Raw genomic sequence first — 13,390 nt, 5'->3', positions numbered from 1 at the left:
CTCCGCAATTTGAAGCCTTCAGTTCGTATTGATGATTAAAATTATTATTTTACAGTTATTTGTAAAAAAAAAAAAAGTTTATACAGTACTTTTATTTGTTAAACAAATGATTGGGCCTGTAAAAGGTTTTGTTCTTTGGTTTCAATGTATTATGGAGTATTTCATTGTATAATAATTGTAAAAAAAAAAAATAAAGGTTACTACTTCACGGATTTCGCCTATCACAGGTTATTTTTGGAACGTAACCCCCGTGAAAAACGAGGGTTCACTGTACACATATTCAGGCATGTGCACCTGTAGGTGGCGCTATGGTAGAAAATACACTTTTATGTTTCTAACTCAAAAATGGCATGTCCCATTAACAAAATTGATATGGGGAATGTTTCCTTGAAAAACTCTCCAAAAGAACAGTCACTATGCAAAAACATTTTAGTGGATTGTTTTCCAGCAGAGAGCCATTAAGAATGTACTAGCCAAACATAACCAACCTTTCCCCCTAAGATTAATCTGACCCCAATAAAAACTTGGTACAATATAAGCTAAAGAAGAAACAAAAAAAGTTATCACGGCAGATTTTTGATTTTTTGCCCAATTACGACATAATAGCTAACTAAACATCGCTACATATGTAGCTGCAAATTTCAATTGCCCATAACTTTGGAACTGTAAAAACTTTCACAATTTCCTTTGCACCACCAACTACAAACACAATATCAGTCATGTCTAACTAGTTTTCGCCAACGCCCGTCACTAAGTGGAGCTATAAAATTGCAAAATTTGCTACACAAAAACCGCTGATTGGATTTTCGCCAAACTTTACACATACCTCCATGCCCTTGGCCTTAGATTGTATTTTGAATATGGTTGGTTGAAGTATGGAAGGGGTTATTAACAAAAACGTGAAAAGTGCTTCATCTGACCTCCAAACTTTTAAAAAAATTCTAAAAAAAATCACATGTTCATCCAAATGAGCTCAAATTTTCAAGATGCCTTCTCTGAATTTTTTTGAACATTTCATCCACTCTATATATGGACCTGTCTTCATATGCCTCACTCTGTCTTTTCTAAAGTTTGACTTCAACACAAAAATCTCCACAGTCCTTTGCCAATTCTAACTAAACTGCTCACACATCAGCCTCAGTCGTTCTTCAAAGTTTGATGAGAATCAGAGCTTCTTTGTTTGAATAACAACAAATCAAGATTTCACAATAAGTGCTCGCAATGTTTAATGTTTTTTTTCATTTACACTTCAACAGAACAGCATGAAAAAAATACATTATAAAGGAGAAGCAAGTTTTGTTTGGTGTAATTTTCAGCTCAAACTGGTACATTTTAGGGACATTTTCAATATTTATGTGAAAAGCAGTTACAAGCAGAGGAGGTAAGGGTTTAAGGATCTGGGTTTTTGTGTGATTATTAGTTAATGTAGTCCCTATATTGTCTTGTCGAGTCCCTGATCAGTCTCACCTGTCTCTTGTTCCCTTGATTATTTCTGATGTGTATTTATGCTCACCTGTGTCTGTGTTTCCCCGCTGGATTCTTGTCCAGCAGGGAAGAACCATGAGAACTGTGGCCAGTTATCTGTTGTTCTTGCGTTTTGTTTGCTGAAGAACTTTATTAAACACATTACTTCACATTGTCCTGGGTCTGATCGCCATCTCTACCCTCATCTACAAACCGGTTCATGACATTAAGGCTAATCTGGACCATCATTGGCTGGCCAATCATAATCAACAGCAACTAACCAAAGTCGCAATAATCTGGGACTTTCCAGAGTAGCACGATAGGACAGAAATTAAGTGCAGCAGGACTGTGAGCAAGTAAAGCAGACTTTTTAGTAGTTTCAGGTGGCTTAAAGCTGCTCAAGATAGCTTTGTGTGTGTGTGCAGTTGCATTAAATAACATTAAAGTGGTTTTTATTATTTGACATTTAAAATTACTAATGATCAAGTTCTATTGTATTTAGATGATTTAATTCAAGGGAGGGTTGCAGAGAGGGGTGAGCCGGGGGGGGGGGGTGACCTGCTGGGTAGGGCAAGGAACCCATTACAACTGCTTGCAGTTCTAGTTTTTATTACGTTTCTTATGTCTAGTTATTTTGTTAGATTAATTTCCTAGTCTGCAGTGTGCTCTCCCTCACCCCCTGTGTCACTTCATTTTTTTTCCTCTCTCTCCTCAGCTTGCCTTCTGCTTTCTCCTCTCACACCTGCAACCGTTAGCTTATCAGTCCTGATCTGTGTTCAGCATTAGATAGAGATAGACGTACATGTATAATAGTTTTAGTTTAGTTGTACATTTCCAGCATAGTGAGTTTGTAGATTAGAATGTTTTAATGTTGTAAAATGTATTAATGTTTGTTAAAACTTGTATATTCGAGAGAAGTTGGGTTGATTCCATACACATGTAGCATCTTGCTGTACAGGTAACACCAGTGGTAGACTGATGCCTTCATCTCTTATTTTAAAACCTAGACATTCTCAGACAAGTATTTATTAATAATAGGCTATTTTCTTAAGAGAGGTGCCACTATTTGTTCATTTTGATCTTGTTTTATTGAAATTAGTTTTATCAATAATCATCTTAAGCAATTATTATAATTATTCATAGGCAAAACGTCACTCCTACTAAAGTAGAACATTATTATCAATGCGCAAAAATCCCCACTATAGTGATTCTTTGTGATATCAAATTAGTAGTTAATTCAAGAAAAGTTGACTGTCTTTATAAAGTGTCAACATGAAATTTCTTTATGCACTCTACAAATTGTAGGGAGAGTCTATGAAACTAGAAAATCAGAAACATTAACACAGTAAGCAGTGGTGGAGGTATTAGGTAAATAATTTCTTACTAACATAATTTCAGGAACGTTATTAAACATTTCAGTAATTTGTCTCAATGGCTTGATGAGAAACTGTAGATCTTGTTTCTTATTACTCCTTCTTAGGAATGTAGACTGAGATTTCCCACCTCGCACCTTCTGATTTTAACCTGTTTAAAATCAGGATTCGTAAGGATCAAATTGATCCTACAAGAAGTGCTTTATACTACTACTGGATAAAGTAATTATTTAAAATACATACATTTGCATGCAGAACAATGTTAGCTTGAAAAATCTGCTATTCACTGCTTTATTTTTAGCAGTGAATAGCACTGACAAGAGCCGTTAGTTTCCAATAAGTTTATCACAATCCTAATGTTCAAACCACATGAATACATAAAGCAAACCTGTACACATTCTTTCTCTGTTGGGTTTGAGATGGTAATATCCCTATATGCCTGGAACATTAAAGCCACCTGTATAAAATTTGTGTTTTAATGTGTTGATAAGTAAGTCTAATTAAATGTGTCTCTGTGTGTACGTAAGACCTTATGTGAATACACTTTTTAATTAAGTCAGTTGACACCCATGGAGTAGTGTTACAGTGGAGGTTAATGAGACCTTCTGGACAGTGACTAAACACAATGAGTTTTTATTTATCCAGTGCTTCAGGATATACTTGTGTCAATTTGCTGTGGGGGTGTGGGCGCGCACGTGTGTGTGTGAGTAATGTCTTCAGGTTTAACACCTTATCAGTCTACCTTTTTATTAGACCCTGACTGCAGTGCATAATTAACTTCCTGCCGAGAACATGTTTGTTCCATGATTGATGTCATTAAGAAAGATATCAGCCAAACACAAATTGGTTTAACTTTTTCAAATAAAGTAAGAGATTCTAAAAAATAAAAAACTAATGTGAGGTAGTTCAACGATAAGGCAGCTTTCATCCAATCGTTATCGATACTCACTTGCTTTGCAGGAATATAGGGTGAGGGGTATTGGTTACTATATCCATTAGTCCCAATAAAACAAACAAATGTGAAAGGTTTTCTACATGAAAATGACTAACTATGAACTGTTTTTTAGTTATTTTTCTTCTGTTACTTATTTTAAAAGTGAAATGTATGGGTATGAGCACATTATTAATGAATTTATTTACAGAGCAGATTTTTAGGGGGGCTCAACTCTCTTTGACCTAGGTGTTACTTATCCTGTTCTTTCCTGATGACATGCCTTGGTACGGGGTGTGTAGCTGCCCTTGGGTGATGCCCTGTGTCTCTCTGCCTGGGGCCACTGCAGTCTTGTGGAGCCATGTCCACCAGGTTTATTATCTGTTGTCCTTGCCACTCTAACAGCTGTCCACCTCCAGGTGACAAGCTCATTCACATAACTGAACACAAACCCCTCTTATCTCTAGACATACACTCATCTACACAAACACACACATAATCCAATTGGTTAAGGTAATAAACACATAGGAGACTACCAAAGCAGTATGGTCTTTATACTTTGATGATAGATCAATTAGGATTCAACTAATTGATCTATCAATTAGATAGATCAAGTATTCCCTGATATACTGAAACAGTACAAGTGGAAAAAAAAACCCCTGCTCTGGTTAAGCTTCAGTCTCCATTCCGTCAGTGTAACAGAGAGAAAAGTGCGTATGAATGCGAATTTTGCCCAAAATAATAATAGTGTGTGTGTTTGTAATGAGATTTTTGTATCCATGTGTTTAGAGCCACCTAGTGGTGTGATGAGTGACTGCATGCAACAGGTCCTTCAGGCGCTCTCGTGGCTTCCCCCACCAGAATTCTGAGGAGCGCTGGTGGAGGTAGGTGAGAGAGAGGCAGCTCTTCGCTATATTTTTTACTTAGGGTCATATTTTTCTAGTTCAACGATTAACAAAATACTGTAAGATCATTTAACAATTACAAATATAATTTATAAAGTTTTCTTGTGGTTGGGCTGGAAAAATGTGACCCTATGAGTGGGAGCTGTGCCAGTTGGTGTTTGTGGCTGACCGCTCAGTCACGACGCTAACTGTGTCTTTTGTTTTTCATCTGTTGGACCACTTGCATGCAGTCAATCACATTGTGAGAGTTTCATTTTATATCGCACTAGGTGGGTTCAAAGTGTAAATTTATGAATGTATGTATATTTAGAGGAAAAAAATTGTTTTGTCAATGTAACTGTTAACTGCTGTGGCAGTTGTCTGTTATTTTACTGTTTGATTTATGGAATAAGAATGTTTTGTTTTGTTTTTGAGGAATTGTTTAAACTATACGATCACATCTAAAAAAAAGAAAAATAAAGAATTCTGAGGAGAGCTGGTGGAGCTGTTGGACCACTTGCATGCAGTCAATCACATTGTGAGAGTTTCATTTTATATCACACTAGGTGACAACAACCAACCAAGGCTATACTGGCGCTGTGAAAAGCGAGAAGGGTTACATCAGCACCTCAAATTGCTCTAAAAACCATAAAAGACTAAGTGTAGGATTGTTTATTATACAGCATATGGCATCTATAAATCACAATAAAGTGTGGAAGATTTCTTAAAAAGGCTTAAAGCTGTCATTGGCTTCCTATAACAACACCAGTCATGAAGCCTGATGTAAGGAAAAAGATACAACTTTCCTGAATGTGTTGGACTATGGGAACATCATCTGCAAGAATCTACATGAACACCTCAATCCTGAAGAGAATGTTGCAGAGTGAGGGAAAGTGGTCAGTATTTGGGTGGCAAAGACAACTTTGAACGTCGACAGAATGTCTGCCTCCTGGACTATAACAGGAAGCTTTCACAGGAGAAGAGTCTGCTTAAAATTAGAATCTGAAGAAACCACCAGAAAACTTGCACAAACTCCACTGAGGGTGCATTCACACCACCCCTATTTAGTTTGCTTTAATTGAACTCTAGTTCATTTGTCTAGAAAGTCCGGTTCGTTTGGGGAGGTGTCAACTAAAATGCAAACTCTAACGCAGACTACAAAAGCAAACTCTTCCATCCATCCATCCATCCATCTTCTTCCGCTTATCCGAGGTCGGTTCGCGGGGGTAGCAGCTTCAGAAGGGAGGCCCAGACTTCCCTCTCCCCGGCCACTTCTTCCAGCTCTTCCGGGGGAATCCCGAGGCGTTCCCAGGCCAGCCAAGAGACATAGTCCCTCCATAGTCCTGGGTCTCCCCGGGGCCTCCTCCCGGTGGGACGTGCCCGGAACACCTCACCAGGGAGGCGTCCAGGAGGCATCCTGACCAGATGCCCAAGCCACCTCAACTGGCTCCTCTCGATGTGAAGGAGCAGCGGCTCTACTCTGAGTCCCTCCCGGATGACTGAGCTTCTCACCCTATCTCTAAGGGAGAGCCCAGCCACCCTACGGAGAAAACCCATTTCGGCCGCTTGTATCCGCGATCTCGTTCTTTCGGTCATGACCCAAAGCTCATGACCATAGATGAGGGTGGGAACGTAGATCGACCGGTAAATCGAGAGCTTCGCTTTTTGGCTCAGCTCTTTCTTCACCACGACGGACCGGTACTACGCCCGCTTAACGGCAGACGCTGCACCAATCCGCCTGTCGACCTCCCGCTCCCTTCTTCCCCCATTCGTGAACAAGATCCCGAGATACTTAAACTCCTCCACTTGGGGCAGGACACCCCCCCTGACCTGGAGAAGGCACTCTACCCTTTTCCAGCTCAAGACCATGGCCTCGAATTTGGAGGCACTGATCCCCATCCCAGCCGCTTCACACTCGGCTGCGAACCGCTCCAGCGAGAGCTGCAGATCACGATCTGATGAAGCCAAAAGGACCACATCGTCTGCGAAAAGCAGAGATGAGATCCTAAGGCCACCAAATCGGATCCCCTCAACACCTTGGCTGCGCCTAGAAATTCTGTCCATGAAAGTGATGAACAGAATCGGTGACAAAGGGCAGCCCTGGCGGAGTCCAACTCTCACCGGAAACGAGCCCGACTTACTGCCGGCAATGCGGACCAGACTCTGACACCGGTCATACAGGGACCTGACAGCCCGTATCAAAGGGCCCGGTACCCCATACTCCCGGAGAACCTCCCACAGGGCTCCCCGAAGGACACGGTCGAACGCCTTCTCCAAGTCCACAAAACACATGTAGACTGGTTGGGCGAACTCCCATGCACCCTCCAGGACCCTGCCGAGGGTGTAGAGGTGGTCCAGTGTTCCACGACCAGGACAAAAACCACACTGCTCTTCCTGAATCCGAGGTTCGACTATCCGACGGACCCTCCTCTCCAGGACCCCTGAATAGACCTTGCCAGGGAGGCTTAAGAGTGTGACCCCTCTATAATTGGAGCACACCCTCCGGTCCCCCTTTTTGAACAGGGGGACCACCACCCCAGTCTGCCAATCCACGGGAACTGCCCCCGATGTCCATGCAATATTGCAGAGTGGTCAGTTGTTTGAGGGCAATTCCACCTAATTTTCCACAACCTTCAGCACATTTCATATACTCTAGTAGATGAAACCTGGACTAGATTATTTTCCTCTAATATCAGAATATTTAAATTCTAATGTGTGAAACTTTTAACTGATTTTTAAAGCTTGAATAAAGGATGATTCAACCAAATTTTTCAACATCTTCAGCATTTTTCATCAACTCTAGTTAAAAAAAACTACTATATCTAGACTCTTCAAACTGTAATGGAAAATTTTATAATGTGCTTCTCACCTGTCTGCTTCTTTGTCTCCAGGTCCTTAATCCTGGAGACAAAGTGTTACTTCCCCAACCCAGACCTTATCTGCCCTCTGTAGCACCAAAGAACAATCCCCTTTCCTTAACAATAGACAAATGGCAAGATCATCTGTGTTGGGCTTCACTTAGTAAATAACAATCAAGGATTCACACTTATAATTTAGATCACACTACAACTGCTGGCAATGGCAGCAGTTGGGTTAGGGTTAGGTTTGGTAGCTCCAAAGGTACCAGACCTAGACACTGTGGCTGGGGGTGAGATTATTCTTTCATACTCACTAAACAAGTCAACAATGTTACAAAATGCCAAACTTCAAACTTGTAAACATTTTTATTTCACACCTTTTCTCTAATATTAGAGATTTGAGCATCTCTACTTCAACTTGGAGAGACTCAGAAAAAAAACAGTGATTAAAAAGTTTTATTGACATATAAATGAATGAGACTGACAGTGGTCCACCCCCACCCCTTTCCGTTTGCTGCAGCGAGGTGTACTTGGAACACGGTAAGGAGGCAGAGGAGATCAATTATTTTTAGAGATTTGTCTTATTTAGAACATAGCGAAAGTTTTAATACATATGTAAAAGTAAAAATTCTCTTTTTTGTTTAAGTTACATGCTGCAGCTTCAAACAGCTGTTCAGTGTAAGAGTTCACTGTCTGGTGGAGCAGATATGGCATTCAGTATGTGAAATATTACTACCCGTAGCGGCGGTACAACAGCGGGAGCAGAACCCAGGATCTTATACCGCTGGTCATCTAGCTCGAAGATTTAAAAGATTTTTCAGGTTATTTGCTTAGCTTTCTGACTGTTATGCTAATACGAGTGAATGTTAGTAGTTGTGCGCTGCTTTACCGCAGTTCTGGATGTGTTTTTTTTTCTGCAGTAAGCCTCGATATAGCCATACTCCGTCAAGTGCTTGTTTTTTAAATGTTATATTGGACTTGCTGTGTTGCTGCATTTTGACATCCTGCATCTCTGAGGTATTTTTCCATCGCAACACGCAAATTTCTCCATTCGCTTTTTGAGCGTTGAAGTTCTTCATTACTTTTTTTAGGATTTGTTGCTGCACGCTTGCACAGCGGAGAGGAGATAAGCTGCACATGCAAGCTGTGAAGTAAGATGCAGGTGATTGGTTTTGGTGAGCACCGATCACATACTTTTTCAAGGAAATCGGCCAATTATGATTGGTGGCCGATCACCTCTAATATACAGTACAGACCAAAAGTTTGGACACAACTTTCTAATTCAATGGGTTTTCTTTATTTTCATGACTATTTATAAGGCAAGAAATCCCACTTATTAACCTGACAGGGCACCTATGAAGTGAAAACCATTTCAGGTGACAACCTCTTGAAGCTCATCAAGAAAATGCAGAGTGTGTGCAAAGCAGTAATCACAGCAAAAGGTTGCTACTTTGAAGAAACTAGAATATAAGGGCTATTTTCAGTTGTTTTACACTTTTTTGTTTAGTGCATATTTCCACATGTGTTATTCATAGTTTTGATGCCTTCAGTGTGAATCTACAATGTCAATAGTCATGAAAATAAAGGAAACTCATTGAATTAAAAGGTGCATCCAAACTTTTGGTCTGTACTGTATATATATATATGTTTCTACAGCCATCCAAAAACCATAAATACTGGTGTCTGCCACAGGATTGATAAGTTTACAAGACACAAACTTGTTATGTTTATGTATAAGGATAATTATAATTCCTCATTCTAAATTGTCCTTTCTTAAAGAGGATGTTTGCTGGAATTAAGTACCAAGCGACAGATTGAACCTTAGTAACAGAAATCCATCTCAGCAATAATGCGTCAAGAAAAAACAAAAATTTCTCTTTAGCAGTTAGAACTACATAAAGTCTTTAAAGAACAAACATTAAAGGAGAAATAATGTTTAATTCAAACAGGATCAATACAAGCTGATGACAAACCAGAGAATCCTTATTTAACTTTGCAAAGATCCTGAATCTTCTGGGCCAGTCCCAAGCAGTGTAAGATTCTCACTCTCTCTCTGTCAAGTTCTTCAGTACTCACTTGGCCTGACAACTTGGCAGAGAAGTAGATCAGGTCTTGCATAAAAAGTCCAACAGTACCTCTAGGTGCTGGAGGAATCTGGGTCAAAGTGAAGCCATCAAACACAAAGTTGATCTTCTTAGTCCTTGGGAGACCTGCTTGCCGTTCCTCAATCCATGTCAAAGGTCTGAAAAAATAGAAACTTTACTTTAGGTTCTGTTGATAGTTTCATGTTTGTGTCTGTCTCAGAAAATTCAATATAAATTATTGCTGTAAAGGTAATTTTATTTATATAGCACATTTTCAGTAGCAAGGCAATACAAAGTCCTTTACAGGAATTAAAACGAAATATAAACAAAAATAACAAACCAAAGGATAGGGCAAAAGAAGAAAAATAATCTAATGTTGATCTAAAGTATGTAAACTAGGTGCTCCTGTTCAGGGTTGCTAGATAAGTATCCTCTGGTCTAATTCCATTTCTGGTTTGGAAGAGTAGGAGTCTAAAAAGTAGTTGCTAAGGTAGTTTTTCTGGATTCTAAGTTTGTTCTAATCCCTATTCTGGGTTGCTAAATAAGTGTAAGTAAGTAAGTACTTATCCTCTGGACTTCTGGGTTGCTAGATAAGTATAAGTATTCTCTGGACTTTCTAAGTGTGCTCTAAATTTGTAAAAGTATGAGTACTCCACAGTTTCTAAGTAATAACAAAAACTAAATGTTCTTGTTCTGGAATATTTTTTTATGGATTCTAAGTTTATTCTAATTCTGGGTTGCAGTAAAAGAAGTCTCGTTGCATAATAATATAAAAATTAATTTAAGAAGTATAATATTGGTCTAATTAGTGAGTACTCTATATTTTCTAAAAAAAAAAATAAAAAAAAGCTAAAGAGTGACTAATCTAATTCCTTTTGTCCCCGCACTTTGGGAACCACTGATTTAATCCATTCAGAAAATATTCATATCTCTAAAATATTCTATACTAGAGCCTAGTGTTCTATATATACAAACTACAAAGATGTTACTTGTTTTATCCATCTCAGTTTCAGCAGTAACACATTCAATGGAGGGTTTCCCGAACGACCTGACCTGCTCAGCCCGGCGATCGGAGCGCCGAGGCGGTACACCGTGTTTTTGTATTAAAAGATGTTATGTAGACAGGAAATGTAAATATATTACTGGGTAGTTATATGTTACGGGAAGGCATCACCAGTGAAATGCTATTTCAACCCACAACTATAGTGTCTTAAAAACAAGAAATGAAAAAATACAATTAAAATAAATATTTGCACTTCTTTTTAATCCAAATTAAGTCAGCAGCTTCCATTTCATAAACTTTACACCGCAATTCTCTTTTCAGCTTCATCCATTCTATTTTTAACACTTGTGAAATCAGCACAAAGAACATGCGACTCTGCCTTTAAAGATCCAAAACTATCTATTGTTGGTAGTTTTGTTTAACATTATCTTTGTTCTTTCAGCCATATCTGTTGCTTTAACTGAAGAAGCATCCTTTATATATTCCTCGTGATTGATCTCCATTTGTTTTAAAGATAGCTTTTGTGTCTGCTTGGACATTTCTCACTGTCCTTCTTCTCCATGAACTTCCAGTAATTTGAAGTCTTTGAAGTTGTTCAAACCAAAGTTTTGTCCACTTTTTCAGTTAATTGTCTGCAGAGACATTTACAAACATACTTGCCCAGTGGCCATCTTGATGACCTCAGACAGCTCCATGATCAGCATGGCTGTAACTCTCACTTTAACAGTTGGGATCAAACCTGCCTAAATGTCCATGCAATTTTTGTGGGTTTATGTATTGCTGATTCACAACAAACGTCATCTCAAGGTACGCTTACAAGACAAAAACATCTGATGAGATTATTCATTATTAAGCTAATTATACAACTATATTGTATCTAATACATATTAGATTGTATTAGATGTACAATCTAATATGATTCTAATGATAACACTGCAACTAATCAGGCCAGTTTCTGTCAAAGCAAGCCCAGCTCATTGACCTGACGTAATAAACCTTTAGGATTTTAGCCATTTATAGTTTTCATAAATGTAGGAATGTCCCTACTTACTCCTCACACAAATTTCTATTTTATTACATTTACAGAAAATTTGCAAGTTTTTTCTTCATTTACATTGTTACATTACTTGAAATTCTCAGTAATGTTAACATTTCAGATAAAATCACAGGCCTATAGAAAAGGCAGTCCTAAATGGTAATAATTAAACACTTAAAGCAAAAATGTTTAACCAGGTTGTTATAAAATTAATTCTGTTAAAAACATATTTCCTGTTGGGTTCTCTGGAACTACTGCATACCTCACCACTAATGCTGCAGATGCTGAGGTCAGCACATGGTCTGCATAACTGATTCACCAACATAGAAAATGACCTTTTCTGTTGCTTTTAAACACACTGGACATTCTTTGTCCAGGCGAATTTTAGCTAGTAAGCTAAAACCTACCAAAAGCAACTTATTTTAGCTTTGCATTTTGAAATCATGGAGTGGACATTTATAGTGCAATTTTAATATACAGTTGATATTGCAAGGAAATGAAGTGGAACCACAGAAGCAGTAGAACACGGGGATTCTGCCAACCCAGTTTACTCAAAACTGTCTTCTGATGTCCAAATTAGCCAGGATACTTTATAATTTTTAAGTTAAAGCAGGGGTGTCCAAAGTCGGTCCTGGAGGGCCGCCATCCTGTGTGTTTTAGTTCTCTCCCTGGTTTAACGCACCTGGATCCAATGATGGCTCGTTAGAGGCCTTAGGAGAACATTGACAAGCTGAGAAGGTTGTTACTACAACCAGGGAGAGAACAAAAACATGCAGGATGCCGGCCCTTGAGGACCGACTTTGGACACGCCTGAGTTAAAGGATCTGTTGTCAAAAATGCAGTAAGAAAAAAGATCATATCTTACTTGCTGTCAGACGTTAGCAGCTGTGCTGTCATCTTGCTGTAGCCTTGTTCAGCGTCTTCTTCAAAAGTTGCTGCGCTTACTGAAAGCTCCCCAAACAAATCAGCCAGCCAGGAAAGGCGAGCAATTCCACTGAATGCAAGAAAACCAAATCCAGGCTTCAGTGCTCCACCTGAGAAAGAGTAAGACCTACTTCAAAAATCAATTAATGGTACTTTTATAAAAAGAAACCAAAAAAAAACCCAGTTCAATTCTAAAAGCTCCCAAAGGCTCTTTTTTTCTTTTGCCTTTCCAATTTGAATTTTATAGTTGTAAAGGTTTCATTTTAAACATGATCTTTAACCACCTGTACATACATGGTGAGCATGCAAACAGGGACAGTTCCTTTATGTAAAGTTCAAAAATATCTGTGGCACCCTTCATTTCTTCTATTCCTCAAAATATAGCAGTATTTTTCTAGTTTATTTTTATTTTATCTTCATTGATTCTCAAGGAAGCAAATTTTAAAAGACATACTGCATATATAGTCACAATATTATAATGTGAATCTCAATCACTGAGAAGAAAAGATAAGTATACTTGTGCTTTATAATGATTCTGTCAAGTCTGAAGTGCAGATAAAGCTCTTGCTTCTTACCAGCAAAATGAAGAGAACCTTCTAACAGGGTTTTCCCTTCTACTTCTTTCTTCAGCTGTTTGTAATCTTCTGTCAGCAGCTCAATGTGCTCCTCATGTAGAACTACACCTGTAGACAAACAGAAAAACTTCTCAACCTGTTCACTTCCCCGGGCAAGAGGTGAACAGGTTCACTTCCTGTTCACTTCCAGTCCAGAAGTGAACAGGAGGTGAACAGTAGTTCGGTCTGTACTGTTCTGGAAATATTTTTGTCATTTAC

The 13,390-nt window shown here is 38.8% G+C and overlaps 1 protein-coding gene across 4 annotated transcripts in view; it reads right to left on the bottom strand.

Annotated features, from left to right (window-relative positions):
* Positions 1 to 9,428: 9,428 nt before the first annotated feature.
* The window catches only part of blvra (biliverdin reductase A), a 28,111-nt gene continuing 24,149 nt past the window's right edge, over positions 9,429 to 13,390 (bottom strand). For all 4 annotated transcript variants that reach the window (XM_028021521.1, XM_028021522.1, XM_028021523.1 and 1 more), the window contains 3 exons: positions 13,133 to 13,240; positions 12,499 to 12,667; positions 9,429 to 9,752 (listed from right to left, as the gene is read on the bottom strand). In XM_028021521.1, coding sequence (XP_027877322.1) covers positions 9,494 to 9,752; positions 12,499 to 12,667; positions 13,133 to 13,240 — 536 coding nt within the window. In that variant the 3' untranslated portion in view covers positions 9,429 to 9,493. The remainder of the gene's footprint in view (positions 9,753 to 12,498; positions 12,668 to 13,132; positions 13,241 to 13,390) is intronic.

This window comes from Xiphophorus couchianus, chromosome 6, assembly GCF_001444195.1.
Source record: "Xiphophorus couchianus chromosome 6, X_couchianus-1.0, whole genome shotgun sequence".
In the NCBI taxonomy this organism is placed as follows: Eukaryota; Metazoa; Chordata; class Actinopteri; order Cyprinodontiformes; family Poeciliidae; genus Xiphophorus; species Xiphophorus couchianus.
This window is presented reverse-complemented; position numbering and strand designations above follow the sequence as displayed.